This window comes from Phodopus roborovskii, unplaced genomic scaffold, assembly GCF_943737965.1.
Source record: "Phodopus roborovskii unplaced genomic scaffold, PHOROB, whole genome shotgun sequence".
NCBI lineage: Eukaryota > Metazoa > Chordata > Mammalia > Rodentia > Cricetidae > Phodopus > Phodopus roborovskii.
In genome coordinates this window covers 2981949-2999883 of record NW_026126418.1, presented here as the reverse complement: position 1 = coordinate 2999883, position 17935 = coordinate 2981949, and the positions used below count along the sequence as shown (strand labels likewise).

Sequence of the window (17935 nt, the reverse complement as noted above, 5' to 3'; positions counted from 1 at the left end):
GCGGGTTTCCCATGGACGTTGGCCGCTGTAGCAGAGGCCACTGCAAGTGTGATGCCTAGTCTTCCCAGGCAGAAGGAACCTGAATTCACTTTGGGTTGATGGTGGGCCTCAGATATCCAGTCAACCTATGTGTTGGGGCCAAGTTGACATACTTTTCTTTCCCTCTGTTTTGTCTCAGGCAGAAGACTTTAACTAGGGGTGAACAGATGTGTGAGATCTTCTATTCTAAGAGTGGACATACATCTCAATTTTCAGGCAAGTTCTATGATACTGTTTGTGGCTTCAAACCCTGGTAGAGTTTCTTCAAACCATAGGTCAGGTGGAATTTCCCTCCCCCCCCCAAAAAAAAACCTGGGGTCGTTTTTTGTTCTGATTAAAAGGCTAAGAACTAAAATATTTTGGGGAAACTGATTGTGAATATTAGATTATTTTGTCCGCAGCTCTCAAAGTACATTTTGCATGCATAGGAAGGCAGGGCTAGGTGACCCTCAAATCGCCCCAAGCGGTGGAGTAGCTCAGTTTCTAAGAAGAGGAGGATTCTCTTGTTCAGGCACTAGGTCCTCCTCAGTAGGAGTGCAGGCCTACCTGTGCAAAGCCCGGGATTAACTCCAATTTTCTTACTAACAGAGCCCCACATTCGAGCCCCGTGGGATCCGGAGGCCGCCAACCAGCGCCAGCATGCAGAACAGTGAGTGTCTCGGGTCTTTCACTGGACTTTTGGGCTGGAGGCAAGCCGACCGGTGGGTTAGGGGAGCACACCGAGTCTTGGACCCTGGGGAGTCCAGGCCACTGGGCGAGAGGGAGGAGGCCCGGGGAATTTATCCGGGCTGCAAGAGGTGAGTGCCAAGTAGCCGGCGAGGGAGGGCGGGGAAGCATTTGCTCTGCTGTGTTCCAGAAGGGAAAAGGCTGGGGCTCTTCAAAACTACTCGCCCGAGTTTTTGATGCTGCGGTGGAGAAACCCCATCCCCCCCAAATCCTGTAACTCATACCCCCTCCCCGCCCCTGCCCGGGCTCTGACCCCAGAGAGAGGGGCTGGGCTGAGCAGGGCGGGGCGAAGGCTTCTTCTGAGAGTAGGAGGAGGCCCCTTTGGGCTTGGCCAAGACTGAACATCTCCGACCCCGAGGCCTGGGGGTGTGGGGGGGCTTCCCTTCCCTAGTCAACCTCAGGCCAGCTCCTCCCCTCCCCACCCTAACTGTAGGCCTAAAAAGGAAGGGGAGTGGAACATCCAGGAGGAGTATCGTAGTGGGGGGAACCCCACACATCGTGTTGAAAGCAGGGTTTACTGGGTCTGGGAAGAGAGTGGAGGCTGTGCGGGTCAGGAATTGGGAAAACTTTGCACTAGCAAGAGCAGCTACGTGGGTCCTGGCTGATCCAAGCTCCTGATACATTTGATTCCGGGGGGCCTTTGTGTCTCTCTTCTAACCTTTGACCAGGCCCTTTGGGCCCCTAACCTTTCTGTTTTAGCCAATGGCTGTTGGTATATGGCAGAGTTAAGCCTAAAAAGTCAAGCCTGGCAGCCAATGAAAGTAGGCCCAGTTAGGAGTCTGTACAGGCTTAAGGATACAACTATGCTTGGGCATGTAGAGAGGCCTAGGTCTTCTGGAAACCTGCAGTTATGGAACTGCCCTGGCTTAAGAGAGTTCCCAACAGCTTGGGTCCACGTTCTGGAATAGCTTGTTGTCCCGTTGATGCCACAGAATGGGGTGGGGTACTAGACACAGGAAAAGGAGCTAAGATGGGGGCTTTGCAGCTATGTTTGTACAGAATCTGTCAGCTCCACGGGCTTGGCCCAGGAGGCACTATCCTTGGCGAAGCGAATACCATGGAGCTCTGACTCTCCAGCCTTAGTTTTTCAGGTGGGCCAAGGAGCTCCACCACAAGCATTTGCCCCTTCACTATGACCTGGTTGGCAGGCCCAGAGGGGCACGGGTCGCAGGTTGGCCTGTAGGCTTTGTGCTGCTGGTTCCCGAGTGTGCGCAAGGCGCAGAGCATCCAAATTGACACCATATGTTTTCCTATTAGAAGCTTTGCGGTCGAATTCTAGGCGCATAATCATCGCCACTGGGCGAGAACGCCAGCAGTCCCTAGGGACGGGACACAATGATTGAGGCTTAACCTCTAAAGGGGAATTTAGAGCTATGTTTCCTCGCTGCCATTTCGATGCTGGCAGAGGCGCCCTGGCCCAAAGTCTCTCTCAGACCAGCATATGCGGGCTGCAGCTGTGGAGGTACTGGCCACGTTATTTTTGCAATACAGGAGTAGAGAAAACTCTACAATTAGAGAGGCCTTGTACGCTCTGGCATCTGCAGACTGGGAATTGTCCTGGCTTCTGCTTGGAAAGTTTCTCTTGATTTCTCTGAGATGGCCTTTCTGTTTTGAGAAGGTTTGCCCAGAGACCGGCCTCCATGAAATGCATGATAAATGAGGCTTAGAAAGCCAAGGTGGGCGATGAAGAAAGTTAAAGAGAAACCAGAAGCGCAGGTTAGGCCTTGCTATGTTGGAGGACCAACCTGTCTCCTGCAACTTGCAATGTATCTTCTTGCATTGGTCCTGGCCGGCCGGAGCCCAGATCCCTAAACGCCTGTCACTTCTCATCCAATTGAGGCCCCGCCCCCCCCTCGGTGAGCTGTAACCCCCCTCTAGCCCCAAGCCTCGGGCTACCCAGAAAATGCAGCTCCCCTTGAAGGGGAGACGAGTGCAGTTCATTCTCGTCTGAGTGATCTACAAATAGGGACGGAAAGGGTCGTTTTATCACGGTCCCGTTTGTCGTGACGATGCAATTTCCCGGAGCGGAGCACTGTCACAAAGTGACAAGGCTGCCACAAGCGCCCCGACTGATCTTTTCAATTAGCCTTCCATGCATGATCCGGAGCGACTTCCGCCTATTTCCAGAAATTAAGCTCAAACTTGACGTGCAGCTAGTTTTATTTTAAAGACAAATGTCAGAGAGGCTCATCATATTTTCCCCCCTCTTCTATATTTGGAGCTTATTTATTGCTAAGAAGCACAGGCTCTTGGAGTCAATTTATCAGGAGGCTCCAAGGAGAAGAGAGGAGAAGAGAGGAGAGAAGAGAGGAGCTGGGAACCACATCTTCTCCTGAGAGGGCTTCTGTCTAGAAACGGGGCTGCAGGTTGGAGATGTTTGAGGAAGTGGCAAGAGGGGACTGGTTTTAATTGTATGCCTGTTGTTTCCGAGGAGGATAATTCAGGGAGGCGCTCCTTCCTTGCCCTAGTCTCTAAGACCAGACAATGGCTGAGGTAGTGAGATAAGAGTTGAAGGAGGAACGGGTGACACTGTGATGTGGTCCTTTTCTCTTTTGTTTTGGGTGTCTGCTAATATTGTGTCTTTGGCTGAGGGGGAGGGCGGAGTTCAGCAGTGGAAGGGAGTGCGAAGACTCCAGGCTTTGCTGTCCAACTGGGGCAGGCAGACCACTGTGCGGGTGGGAGCTTCCAAGCCTGTGTCCGGTGTGGAGCAAGGGATTGGTGTTCGCTAGCTACAATTTTGTCTTTCCGGGTTTTTTTCTAGTCTTACACACACACACACACACACACACACACACACACACACACACACACACACGCTATAGGCGCTATATGCTGTGCACCTCTAACAGTTAAATCATGATGCAGAGGTTTATGATGTTCTGCCCAGCCTTTCCAAGGCTTGGGATTTGCAGTGCTGTTATAACAGGGCCGAGACTGCAATGTGGACTGTGTGGTGACATTCAAAGGTGATGCTTAGGAAGGAGATTTTCAGAGCTGTGGTTTGTCTCTTTGGGTTCCAAACAGGTCTGGGGTGCTCATGAAGGGGGCAACGGGCTCAGGGAACTGTTTTGTTTAGGTGATGGTATTACTGGGTGAATATATTGTAGTTTCCCCAGTCTCACAACAGTTCAGTGGGCAAGGTCACTCATTCTATTTGAGGCTGGGCTGCCCAATGCCCTGCATGGCTGGTGGTCCCCTTGTTGTTTTTTTGTTTTTGTTTTTGTTTTTTTTTTAATAAAAAAAAAAAAAACGGGACCTGATTGCTAAGGTTCACACAGGTTGGCAGGGAGCTGAGGTTGCATTGTGCTTCTCCTTCTCTTCTTCTTCTTCTTCCTCCTCCTCCTCCTCCTCCTCCTCCTCTTCCTCCTTCTTCTCCTCCTCCTTTTCCTTCTACTTCTCTTCTTGCTCTCCTCTCCTGCTCCTTTCCTCAGGTCACAGCGGAGTGAATCAGCTTGGTGGTGTCTTTGTCAACGGGCGGCCACTGCCGGACTCCACCAGGCAGAAGATCGTAGAGCTAGCTCACAGCGGGGCCCGGCCGTGCGACATATCCCGAATTCTGCAGGTGATCCTCCCGTGGGTGCCCCACTCGCCGCCCCCTACCCCCGCCCCCACAGCCCTCCACTTCAAGCATCCTCCCATCGTTTCTTACTGTAAATGCTACTAATTATGGACCCCTACCCTCACCCACTTCATCCCTACCAACTCCCCTACCTCCAGCTTTCCCCTCTCCTTCCACCATGGTCCCTGTCTCTTTCAACCTCAGTCAGATACATAAGAAAATTCATCTGCGTAAGAAAAAAGTGTGTGAATTTAAAAGATACATCTTTTCATTTGGTAAAGACATTCATTATGATAACAGTGTATAAACTGTAATGAACTGAGTTATATAAATTGGAATAATTTCATTCCCCTCTTCCTGTCCCTTGCTAACCTCAGGTTTTGAGAGATTTGTTTGCATTTTTCATGCATATGAAGAATGTATATGGATTTTAGAAGGCAAATGCTGTTTACTCTAATTTACATTTGCTCATTTGGGCAACATTTTAAGGGAAAAATGTAAAAAAATGCAATTATTTTTCCCTTTGTTCTTCACAACATAATACTACTTTAAGCAAGCTCTACACACACACACACACACACACACACACACACACACACACACACACAAAACCTGACTTCATTTTGATGCATCTTCATACAGTGTTTAGGAAAACAGTTTTAAAAAGCTTTTTAAAATAATTCAAAGTGTTTGAAAGTATCATTATATTTGTAGTTTTAGGGCTACAAATGTAATTTTAAGAAAAAAAAAAAGCTCTCTCCAGTAAGTTCTCATACCATTGAAGGTATATTTTTGTGTTATAGACCCATGCAGATGCAAAAGTCCAAGTGCTGGACAATGAAAACGTAAGCTTGTCATTGTTTAATGCATACTTAAACAATTTTATTTTTGTCTTGAAATTATTAATAATGTGGTTTTCTGTCCACTTCCCCTGTGCAGGTGTCCAACGGATGTGTGAGTAAAATTCTGGGCAGGTATTACGAGACTGGCTCCATCAGACCCAGGGCAATCGGAGGTAGTAAGCCAAGAGTAGCGACTCCAGAAGTTGTAAGCAAAATAGCCCAGTATAAACGGGAGTGCCCGTCCATCTTTGCTTGGGAAATCCGAGACAGATTATTATCCGAGGGGGTCTGTACCAACGATAACATACCCAGTGTAAGTTCATTGTGAACATCTGCTTTCCTTGCCCCCAAGCTCCTCACTCTCAACCTATCTGCAACCTCTTTCTCTCCTCCCACCCATTTCCCTCCCAACATCTTGCTGTCTGTCTCTTTCCTGATTTGCATGGGTCTCCGTGTTACCTGGGGGGGTAGCAAGAGGTGTGCTTTGACTTTCCTACCATGGGGAAAATGGGAGTCAAGTGTAGGGAGATGTTCACTTCATTTGTATACCGAACACCAGGGTTTAAAGGAACTGGGGTAAGGCATTTGAATCAGGAGGAAAATGAAAATGAAAACAGGGTTCTAATCCTCTCCCCTCCTCACCCCCAACCCCCAAGCACCTGCCTGGACCTTCTTTAGGCAACATGCATGCATGCATCCATTTCTGTTGTATAAAAAACAAAACAACAACAAAAGAAACCTTTATATTAAGTTGAAATATTTTATCGGGGAGCCTTTGAAAGCCAAGCAACTGAGTGATCTAGGTCATTAGTGTTATCTACGGAAGTGAAGGACTGCTCCTGCCTCTTTACCCAACTCCCATTTCCAGGAACAAAGTGATAGCTGTTATTCTTTCCACAAATACTTAAAAATCCACTGAGTATCCCAGGGTGGCTGGAAGCTTTTTCATATGTGGTGGGTCATTCTTTAAAACTTGGGATGGTTGAGATGGGGCTCTAAGAATGGGTGACTGTGTCTTTCTGAGACACTACCATTTGGTTTGATTTGCAGGTGTCATCAATAAACAGAGTTCTTCGCAACCTGGCTAGCGAAAAGCAACAGATGGGCGCAGACGGCATGTATGATAAACTAAGGATGTTGAACGGGCAGACCGGAAGCTGGGGCACCCGCCCTGGTTGGTATCCCGGGACTTCAGTACCAGGGCAACCTACACAAGGTAAAACTCAAGCAGCCATACTCCTGTAACTCCTCCTTTGACCTCCCGGTGCCTAGGAGATATAAGTGCATTACCCTGGAAGGCTTGGGTACCCAACTCACACTTTGTGTAACTGCTGTCTGTAAAACCATCTTGTTGACTATAAGGGCTATGTATGTCAACAGTGGTATGAAGTGACTAGGAGGTTTTGCCCTATTCAAATTTTACATTAAAATGCTATAGAGTCCACTTGCAGTACACGCGTGACAACTTAACACACGGACAGACTGCAAGGTAAACATAACTGTATCATTTGCTTTTGAAGTAATTGACTAATTATATGACTTTGAGTAAGGTGGTAGGAGAGTGTGAACCCCCGACAATGCATGGCTAATTTGAAGATCGCCACTGGAAGTGGAGGTCCCCCCCCCATTGGTTTCAGTTCTTACTCTCTGAGGTGGCAACTGGTTAAAAGTGGGGTGGGGAAACTGAGTACTGGGCTGAGGGTTCAGGAGAGGATCTGGGTCTGGGAGGACAGATGGGAACTATATAGTCCTGTCCCAGATTCTGTGAGAAGTATGTAGGAAGAGGAATGGGCGAGTTGGCTCTTTCTCTGTCCCACTCACACCGAAGCAACTTGGTCAAAAAGAGGAAACAGTTTACTCCGAAGATTAATAGGTATTTGTTGTCCTTGTGACAAGGAGATAATATGCTGGATAATGGGACGTGGCGTCTCACTCCCGGGAGTACCACAGAGCCTAGGGGCTTAGGGCTGGGGGGCAACACAGGGACTGCGTAGGGGCTGTTGCGAATTGGTGAGCTCTTGGACTAGCCCCGTGTGCAGGGCGTCTCCACAGAGCTGGGTTAGAGAAGGGAAAATCGGTAACAGTATGCGAAATATCTGGTACAAAGGATGCTTCTGTCACTCGCAAGAATTTGTTATGGGAACAATCCTGTCGCTCTGTAATTGCTCATTAGAGAACGTTTTGTTTCTCATTAAGGCGACATGAATAAGCGTCTAGTTGAAGGAGACAGCTGTAGAAATGTTCCACAAGAGACCTCTGGACACGATTCGGCACCAATTGCCAATTAGACATGTCAGTTTTAAGAGCAGAAAACAATATAGGACGGACACTGGGACGATAGGGAGAAAAGCGCTCCTTTCTGCTTTCCCAAGCGCCGCCGCTCCTGGCCAGTGCCGGCCTTCCTGTAGCGCAGGCCCTGACTCCCCTGGGTGACCCTGCTCACGTGACCTCGAACCTGCAACCTTGAGAGTTGGAGCTCAAAGTGCTCACAGGTCCAGGCCTCTCCTGTAAGACCAGCAAGGGAAAGATGTAGCCAACTCCGCACTGCCTGACTTTTGAAGCCGTAGGATTCCGGTATGCATACCCACAGAACACACCCCAGTGACTCTGGAACTCCAGCTGGTGGTGACCTTCCAACTCTCCACCCCCAGCCCTCCTGAGTCCTGCCGACCCCTTCCCTGCCCACTAGATCCTAGGTGTCTCAGTTGTGGGCAATAGACCTTGAAGCTCAGACCTAGAAATGTTGAGCCCAGAAACCTCCATCCCTGGGTTTTCCTGGTGTTTACTTTGGGGGTCTGGGAATGAATATCCCCTTCTTGTTTCTGGATGCCCAGACTAAAGTCCAGGGCAGTAGCTTCCACTAGAGGTACTGCCACGGTCTTAGGGTAGATTTTCTTCCTTGGGAACAACAAAGCTACAAACCCCGAGGGCCTGGTGGTGACCACTGGAGGCGAGAGGTGGCGCTAGTTCAGGGACTTTTAATTTAAAGTAGCTAGAGAATGCTGGGTCATACACTTCCTGAGCGTCCCACCCACCCACCCTGTTTACCCCCAACATAAGTGCTTTCTCCCCCACCAACCCTCGTAGGGCTCTCAGCCCCGCCTCCAGCGTGGCTTGAAAGGGGTTTAGAATCTCGGGTGTTCAGACCTCGGGCTCTAGTAGTGAGTGTCAGTTCTCCTGGCTTAAGTTCCTGGGGATTCCTCTGGCGTTTTGGTGCTAGGTGGGTTTCCCTCACTCCCTGGCCCTTTTTCCCCTGAGAGGCTGATCTTGGGTTGTAAAGAGTCCATTTCCAAAAGCATAAGGCGAGGTTAGGTCTCCGAGGGAGACAAATATGGTTTCCATCTGATCTACGCCACGCGGCGTTGAATAAAATCCTGACGACGTGGGCTGACAAAAACCGAGACGACTCTATCCAGCCCCAATTCTCCAGCGATTTGGTGGTTTTAGGGATCACGAAGACACTTTTTCTCATCTCCTCCCCTCTCCCCAACCCCCATAATACCCAGGCCCTCTATAGGATTTAGTCAGCCTCCTTTCAACAGATGCTTCAATGTTTTGATCCGCGCTCCAGAGCTGAAAAGGTTCCGCAACCGCGTTGCTATCTTTTCTTGCTTGTTTTCCGCCTCACTGATTAAGACCCTAAGAAACTAAGGAATGATTTTATTTCCCAGCGCCTTTTTTTTTTCTTTCTGCTTTCTTTTCTGTGTTTTCTCCCCTCTCCCTTTCTCTCCCTTCTCCTTCTTCCAGGAAACAAATCCTATCCCCTGCGTCAGATGGTCTTGGGGCTGGGATAATGGGAGGCGCTTTCACTCTCTGCTGGGATTAGGCAGGGAGGTGTATGGCTCCCATTGAAGGTCCCTTCTTTGCGCCGCTAGGAGGGGACGCCTTTTAAAGGAGATATCTTAATTGTCTGTCACTTAGGTTTATCTCGTGGGGAATTAGAACGCTCTAACTTCTATTTTTAGTTTCTTTAAAGATTTAAGGCTGGAAGGTAAAGCCATTAAAGAAAAAAAGAAAAACATTAAAAAAAAAAAAAAAACAACAAAAACCCGAGCTCTATCTAAGTGACCACTTAGTCACCTGGCCGCAAACAGTTGCTATTTTAGAGTAGTGAACATATTTTCAATGTTGCTGTCTGGCTTGGTTAAGATGTTGTGGCGAGGGTGGTGAATTCTGCAGTGGGTGGTGAATTCTACAGCGTTTTCTCCTTGTTGACTCTGATCTCACTTAAAAAAAGATAAAAGAAAAAAATTAAAATGCAGTTTTCCTGTTACTATATACTTGATTTTCTCCTTAAATGCCACTTCCCAAGCCAGTACAAGCCCTAGGTTTATATCTCCACTGCATGCTTGTGAATGAGTAGTTCCTGAGCTTGGAGGGCTAGGGATATAATCAATCCCTAAGCTTTAAAATTAGGAGGACATCGATGAAGCAGATGAGAGCACAGAAAGCTATCTGCAGGCGTCTTCTGAGAGAGACCACAGCTTTGTTTAATTGGCAACATGCTAGAGAAGGAACAGGGGTGAGTTCTAGGCTTTCCTTTTGGGTGGGGGCATGAGTGACCAGGACGGATTGTGTTTGTGTTTTCCAAAAAGCAGTAACCGATGGACTTTGCTAGTGGACCCAAAGGACAAGGAAAAAAAAAAAAAAAAAAAAAAAAAAAGAAAGAAAGAAAGAAAAAAAAAAAAAAGCATCCTCTTTCACTGATTCCGACAATAAAAGGGACAGGCCCTGTTCATCCCCCCCCCCCCGAAAAAACACTTTGAAAAGTCCTTCAGAGATCTGGGGCAGCAAATTAGTACAGCCACTTGTGCCTCTACACGTGAGTTCCGAGGCCGTCTCCTCTGGCAGGCGACCCTCCCCTCCCCCACTCATCTGCTGTAGGGCAGGACGCCTGCGGCTTGTTTACCAATACAGGCTCCCCCTCCTTTTCCTTTTCGTTTTCTCCCATCTCATTCGACTCTCCAGTTTCTTTTTCTTCTCCTCATTTTCCCCGCTGTCCCTTCTTATACCTTTTTGACCATCATCTCTTTGGAGCAACCCCCCCGCCCTTCCCCCACGCCATTCTTCCCCTTCCCTCCCTGCTCTCTCTCTTTAGCCCCTTTCCTTCCGCCTTCCCTCAGCCCCAGCTCTGGTCCCCACCCACCCTCCTCACCTCCCTCCACCCCCCGAGTCCTGGCCCCCCATCCACCGCCACCACCCCCTCCGCCCAGCCAAGCGCCCTAAATAGCACCGAGGCGCCCGCTCTCCGGACAGTGATTAATGATAGCAGAGCAGAGGGGTTAACACACTTCGCTGAAAAGTCTGTTGACTGGGCTTCTTGTAACACAATGTGGCCCGCTGCACGCCTCAAGAGAATCCTTTTGTTGTCCGTGCTCATTGTGGCCTCAAAATTCTGCCCACGAAAGTTTGCCAACGCTCCTGCCCCAGGAGTTTAATAGTTTCCCTTACTCGCGGGGCATTGTGTGGTGCTGAAAAGCAGCCCCTCGCTATTCAAGTGTTGGTGGTCATCTCAATAGATCTCCAAGGGCCCATATGGTGGCCAGTGCCGATGAATCCGCCTGTTTAAATGGGGGAGAAAGTTGGGGTTTTAAAACATTTCAAAGTTCCTGAAAAGATCCCACTAGATCCTGTCACAATTCCCTGAACTCTTTGAAGGCGCTGCCTATTGTCTCCTGGTTATAAATGATATTCCTGGCCAAGTCGATTCCCACAGAGGCCTGGCGGCCCCTCCCCCCAAAGCTTCTAGGATCGGGAGGGGGGCAGTCCCTGTTGGTATCCCGTGGGGGCCACAGGCCTCAGGACCCAAGACTCAGCCTTCAGTGCCCTGAGAAGCCCAGCCAGGGCCAGAATCCTTCCCTTCCCACAGGCTGCCTCCTTGCAGGCAAAGGTGCATGGCAGAACCAGCTAGCCCAAGTGCATATCTCTCCACCAAGAGCAAAGGAAAACAATGAAACTTTCCCTGTTTAATGATAGAAATTACATTAAAAGTGGTGGAAATGCCCTAATTAAAAATGTACCACTTAAACGATATGCCAAGGACTCAGCTGCAGCATCGCATATTTAGCTAGTTAGTGAACTCTCCACGATTTCTTTTTTAAAATTACACGTTAAAAATTTAAAAGAAATCTTACTTTTCTCTGGTGCAACACATTACAAAGAATGGACAGTCCTTTTATCTAAATATAAAATTCCATTTTCAGCAATTATAGCCTGTTCTTGGTGATGATATAATTACAGCTGTGCTCGTAATAGGTGTCAAGGCGAAACACACTCACACAATGGTTGAATAAAACTGCAGAACAATGCAAGCACTTCTAAATTCACAACCTTTAAAATGAAATTGACTGTGCAGAATTCAAATAAAAACTAGATAAATATTTTTTTTAAAGATTACAAGCTTGGTTTGGTTTCTTAATAGCATTTTCTACAAACCTATCAACATCTAATTGATTAGATAGGAATTACTGATTATAGATCAGCTGAAGTCTCACACATCACTCTATTTCCCCAACACAGCCATAGGTAAATACTTTCTGGGGAGCTAGGGAACTAACTGGGTGAAGCATGCCAGGAGTCAGTTGTGAAAGACCATTTTGCCTGGAAACTTTTTGGATTGCTTTGTCATTCACAGAAATGCTACTTTGTGAGAGTAGAATCAGGCCTCATCATGATAAAAACATAAAGGATAACAACTCAGGTAACAGTGTCATTAAAGGAAGGCCAACACTTGATTACCTTAGCAAGGCTTTGTGGGGACTCAGATTGCCCAGCCCTTGGTGTCTATAACTGTACCAAGTCCCATTAGGCCCTCTATGTCATCCCAATTTCTCTTATTGCCCTATTCTTTTTGTTGCAGATGGCTGCCAGCAACAGGAAGGAGGTGGGGAGAACACCAACTCCATCAGTTCGAATGGAGAAGACTCGGATGAGGCTCAAATGCGACTTCAGCTGAAGCGGAAGCTACAAAGAAATAGAACATCTTTTACCCAAGAGCAGATTGAGGCTCTGGAGAAAGGTGATGGGAAGTTTTCAAAGTAGTGTTGCCTTACATTGACGTAAATGCCACACACCAATGTCACAAAGGGCTAAATTTAGCTAGGGTCCTTTGCACAGAAGACTGAGATCCCCCATCACGCTTTTGTCTCCCCTCCCCTCTGGTCATCTTTTCCCAATGTGCATGTGTGTTTTCTTTCTTCTTTTCACATACCAGTAAGTTCAAAGATTAGAATTCTGACATACAAAGAAAATGATGTTCTGGATGTCTTGGGCCACAAATGATGACACTTACTGAATATCATTCCAAAGAAAACTTAGTTCTGGTGAGAAAGTTCTTGAAAGTATAGTCAATGCACTGTAGAGTTATTTAAAAGAAAACTGGTTGGAGGAGATGGGAGAGGGTGTCAAAAGCCAGCTTGCTCCAGGGTTTAGATATGCTGTGTAGTTCTAGAATAATATATAAACTTAACTTTCTCTTCCAGAGTTTGAGAGGACCCATTATCCAGATGTGTTTGCCCGGGAAAGACTAGCAGCCAAAATAGATCTACCAGAAGCAAGAATACAGGTACCTTGGGACTGTGTTAGTTTTATGTTCTGTGATCCTTATATTTTGCCTTGTCTGTATACCAGTTGTTTATATAATTTGTAACAGGGTCAGTTTGCAAGGACTGTCTTGTCCTAGGGCAGAGGATGGTGGGAATGGAGGGGTTTTTGTTTGTGGCAAAGCTGGCGAGGAGCACAGGGCTAACGTATTCCACGCATTTCCAGGTATGGTTTTCTAATCGAAGGGCCAAATGGAGAAGAGAAGAAAAATTGAGGAACCAGAGGAGACAGGCGAGCAACACCCCTAGTCATATTCCCATCAGCAGCAGTTTTAGCACCAGTGTCTATCAGCCAATCCCGCAGCCCACCACACCTGGTAACTTGAAATGCCGACTGCCAAGAAAAGTTCTTAAGTCTGTTTGCCCTGGGCTCTCCCTCGTCCCATCATAACCTCCCATCTCTCTTTCTCTTTCTCTGCAGTTTCTTCCTTCACATCAGGCTCCATGTTAGGCCGAACAGACACCGCCCTCACCAACACGTACAGTGCTCTGCCACCTATGCCCAGCTTCACCATGGCAAACAACCTGCCTATGCAAGTAAGAGAGGCTGGCCACCTGCTGTACAGGGCAAGGGATGGGTTAGGGCTTTCACACCCCATTCACTGCATTTACCCCCTTGGGAGTCCTTCTTGTGACAGTGATTGCCTTGGCCAGTCAACTGGTCTGAGACAGTCAATCCAATCTCTTTGAGTTGATTGACTGACTGATTGATTCATGCCCTTGAAAAACAAACACTCGATCTGTTCAGTCAAGTTAACATGCCTTTTATCATCATGTTAGCTGGGTAATTCTGGGTGGTAGTGAGGTCTGTTTTGGGTACCAATGGAGCTCGTGCCACAAAGCAGAAATAATGATGGCATAGCATAAGGCCAAGATGTTAGTATGTATAAGCTTGGTGTTTATGTTAGTGTGTTTGTATCAATGAATACAGAAACAACCAAAACATTTTGAGGATTATTTTTGGTCCATGTGAGAAACTAGTGAGGAAGGGGGAAAAAAAAAAAGAGGTGGGACTGAGAAATGAGATTCCAATGAGATTCTTCTACACAGTGAAATATATTTGCCAAAATAGGGAAACTAGTTCTTTCTACATATAAAAGTGTAATAGAAAATGTTTGCTTGAAATTTAATGTGTATCAGCTGTAGATGATGTGACAGGTTGTAGTACCTATGGCATTTTCAGCACAGTACCCTGGTCTGTGCTCTTAGGGGTAGGTCCTGTGCTCAGCTGGCATTTTCTAATGCTGGTTGTAGAGCATTGGGACAAACTAGACCTTTGTTGCTGGGTGGATTCTTGCTGTGGGGATTCTGAAGGGTCTTCTACATCAGTGTTCTTAAGTCTCCTGCCTGTGCAACCATTAGATAGATATGCTTGATTGTATGAGATTGGTGGCAGGAGCCCCTGCTGGAAACAGTTCTGGGGCTGCACAGATTGTTTTTTCTTTATTGAACATCTTTTGCCAGATTTCAAAGTCAAACAGCAGCAAAATGAAAGCCTCCCAGTCTTCAGACCAATACTGGAACAGCTAGCTAGGCAACTTCTTCACATGCTTCTTTTGTGTTGCATCTTGTTTTTATTGGCCGTAGTACAATTGATATATACAGAGGGATCAGCAGTCCATTAGTTAACAGTGCTATAAAACTATCTTGGAATTTTTCACAAGTCAGTTTGACTAGAGGAAGTGATTGTAGGAATTAGAAACAAATGCAAACTGAAATCCCGGCAGGCCCTTTAGGCCTGCTTGCCTTTTTAAACTTAACATACATGAGCATACGAGCAGTCACCATTTGACTTTAATAAGGCCACTGAGTATGTTGGGCAGTGTTATAGCAACATCTAGTTTTCTGTGAGGGTGACATAATGTACACATGGAAAAATAAAACGAAACAAACAAGACAGATTCTGGTTATATTAAACTTGCTTCTACATATAAAGAAGTACATTGATTTATTTCAAACATTGATTTTTAAAAATTATATAGATTATACAGTTACAACAGTAAATGGCTTTATTGAACAGAGAAAATAAAAATGATCTGTGGTTTTACAGTTCAGAGAAAATTCCTCTTTAAGTTTTGGAATGGGGAGGAGTGGTCTCTATGTCAATGACTTCATTTTGGTGGCCAGAATCCACTACATCTTGCAAAGATTGGGCATCTTCCTCTGCACCTTCCTCAGCAGGTGTCAGTCTTTGTGAATGAGGATGGGGACATCAAGCATTTGCAGAGCAGGAGCAGCTATTGCTGACACCATGCTTCTGTTGATTCACCTCATAAGCTTTCTGACCTCAAATAACCCTTTCAGGCCGGGCCCCCATTTGGGAGGGGATACATTATCCTGGCTCTGCATATTTCTTGTTTAATTATGAAAGAAGTTTATCTCCTCAACATTTCCACTTTGAATGTTTAGAAGCTAGCAACACAATTTTATGGATGAGACCCAATCAGGACTTTTGGGTTAGTTAAGAAGTCAGTTAATTCTCATGTGTGTTTAAGTTACATTCATTCACTGACATTTCTGACCTCTTTAACCTGACTCCATTATGGTTGCATCTTTAAAAAAAAATCTCTAATCCTTCAAGTCTAGGTCCCTACATCAGCTGTCCAAAGAGTTCCCCTATTGCTCTCTACCCCGCAGTTGAACTATGGAATTTGGTGATCTTAGCATTGTGGAGAGAGGGAATCTCTTATGCTAGTATCTTCAGCAGAGGTGAAAGATTGTGCAGACTGCCAAAACTGGATGTTGGTTTGAATTTACTGTGTTTTGGAAGTTTGTCACATAGATGGCTTTGCTCTGGTGGTGGCTGATGATGAAGAGCCCAACTTAGAGTTATTATATGGAATTCTAGTCCATTCCAAAGAAGCATCAGTAATTACCAGGCTTGCTGACAGAGGACCAGGGGAGAAGGAACCCCTGGATGTGATATGGTTCCAGTAATCACAGATTTTTCTTCCTCCCGGCAGCCCCCAGTCCCCAGCCAGACCTCTTCATACTCCTGCATGCTACCCACCAGCCCTTCGGTAAACGGGCGGAGTTATGATACCTACACCCCTCCGCACATGCAAACACACATGAACAGTCAGCCCATGGGCACCTCGGGGACCACTTCAACAGGTGAGCTTTCTGTAGCTGTGAAGAGGGGTCTACTGGGCCTCTTTGGCCAGCTGATCACCTGTACTGTTGACTTGAGAAGAAACTTTTGGCCTTGCATTTTTTTAAGAGCATGTTGAATGACTATTCTTGTTCTGGAGAAAACTGACTGAAAAGGGAAATTCAGTTATGTTAGTGAGTTGACAGTATATAGACAAAAGAGAGATCATCGATGGTATTGAGTTTGATCACAGAAATCATGTGTGAAGACAAGGCCTGAGATCAAATTTCCAGAAGACATCTTAGCCTGAGCTGGACAGTGGACAGGGTTCACTGAGTTTGATGTGGGTGCTTTTTGGAAGACTTATATGTCTTCTAGTTTCTTGATGCCAGCTAAGGAGGTACCACACAAGTCTTTCAGAAACGGTTGTACTGACTAACTTCCAAATGTTGGGGAGCTTGACTTGGGATTTAGGAGGTGAACATAGTTTCTAGTTTCAAAAGGTCTCCTTTTCTTTCTAATGATATAAAGTGTAAAAGGAGTATTATGAAATATCCGGAGTTTTAGAAGGTCTGTGTATTCATGCTGTGTGCCAACTTTAGAGTTTACCCTTGTGGTTGTTTTTTATTTATTTATTTATTTACAGGACTCATTTCCCCTGGAGTGTCAGTTCCTGTCCAAGTTCCTGGAAGTGAACCTGACATGTCTCAGTACTGGCCCCGATTACAGTAAAGAGAGAGCATGATCAAGAGAGAAAATTGTGTTCACTCAGTCAGTGACTATGTGGACACAGCAGTTGGGTGTTCAGGAAAGAAAGAGAAATGGCTGTTAGAAGCACTTCACTTTGCAACTGTGTCCTGTATTGGAGCCCAGGAATGGACTAGAAACAAGGACCTTTGCATACAGAAGGCATGGTGTCAGTTGGAACAAATCTTCATTTTGGTATCCAAACTTTTATTAATTTTGGTGTATTATTTGTAAAGGGGTATTTGTATGTTATAAGGAAGAAAAGAACAACACAGGCTGGTGGACCTTGGATCTGTGTTGGCTCATGTGGTTGTTTAAAGGAAACAACGATTGACAAGATTTGCCATGGAGTTAAGAGTTTTATCAAGATATATCGAATACTTCTACCCATCTGTTCATAGTTTATGGACTGATGTTCCAAGTTTGTATCATTCCTTTGCATATAATTAAACCTGGAACAACACACACTAGATATATGTAAGAAATATCTGTTGGTTTTCCAAAGGTTGTTAACAGATGAAGTTTATGTGCAAAAAAGGGTAAGATATAAATTCAAGGAGAAGTTGATAGCTAAAAGGTAGAGTGTGTCTTCGATATAATCCAATTTGTTTTATGTCAAAATGTAAGTATTTGTCTTCCCTAGAAATCCTCAGAATGATTTCTATAATAAAGTTAATTTCATTTATATTTGACAAGAATACTCTATAGATGTTTTATACACATTTTCATGCAATCATTTGTTTCTTTCTTGGCCAGCAAAAGTTAATTGTTCTTAGATATAGCTGTATTACTGTTCACAGTCCAATCATTTTGTGCATCTAGAATTCATTCCTAATCAATTAAAAGTGCTTGCAAGAGTTTTAAACCTAAGTGTTTTGCAGTTGTTCACGAATACATATCAAAATTAACCATTGTTGATTGTAAAAATCATGCCAAAGCCTTTGTATTTTCTTTATTACACTATTTTCTTTTTAACCTTATAGTGTGGTGTTACAAATTTTGTTTCCACATTAGGTTAGCATCCTAAATCAATGGTTAGATTCACACACACTCCATTTTCCAACCTGATGGCCCTCAAGGAGATAAGTTTTTTTTTTTTAAAGATATCAGAAGTTGGCAATATATCAGGAAAAAAACCACATCTGTGTGGATCTGCATCCCACATGTATAGAAAATGACAACACTTCCAGTTTATCCATTTATTTCATTTAAAAGTTCAAAGTGTAGAAATAATTTAAAAAATGCAATGCAACAAGAGACTCACTAGGAATTGTGTTTTGAATTGAAGCTGGCATTTTCAAACTGGGCAGGCAATCTCCACTATAATTTC

General features: G+C 45.6%; 1 protein-coding gene across 4 annotated transcripts; it reads left to right on the top strand.

Moving 5' to 3' along the window:
- The first annotated feature begins 578 nt into the window (after positions 1 to 578).
- Positions 579 to 17585, top strand: Pax6 (paired box 6). Of its 4 annotated transcripts, none has more exons than XM_051184040.1 (11): positions 579 to 688; positions 4197 to 4327; positions 5128 to 5169; positions 5264 to 5479; positions 6217 to 6382; positions 12026 to 12184; positions 12648 to 12730; positions 12934 to 13084; positions 13189 to 13304; positions 15731 to 15881; positions 16505 to 17585. In XM_051184040.1, exons 1-11 carry the CDS (start codon positions 679 to 681, stop codon positions 16588 to 16590), a joined length of 1311 nt encoding a protein of 436 aa, XP_051039997.1. In that variant the 5' UTR covers positions 579 to 678; the 3' UTR covers positions 16591 to 17585. The 4 variants fall into 4 exon arrangements, with proteins under 4 accessions (XP_051039997.1, XP_051039999.1, XP_051040000.1 ...); XM_051184042.1 differs by having other exon boundaries at positions 664 to 688; positions 5264 to 5278; XM_051184043.1 differs by lacking the exon at positions 5128 to 5169 and having other exon boundaries at positions 664 to 688; positions 5264 to 5278.
- Positions 17586 to 17935: the final 350 nt, after the last annotated feature.

Bases quoted from the DNA above. Each gene is read 5' to 3' on its own strand.
- Pax6 (XM_051184040.1), top strand. The intron at 12,185-12,647 runs GTGATGGGAAGT...TTTCTCTTCCAG, and splicing joins GATTGAGGCTCTGGAGAAAG to AGTTTGAGAGGACCCATTAT. The intron at 15,882-16,504 runs GTGAGCTTTCTG...ATTTATTTACAG, and splicing joins CTCGGGGACCACTTCAACAG to GACTCATTTCCCCTGGAGTG.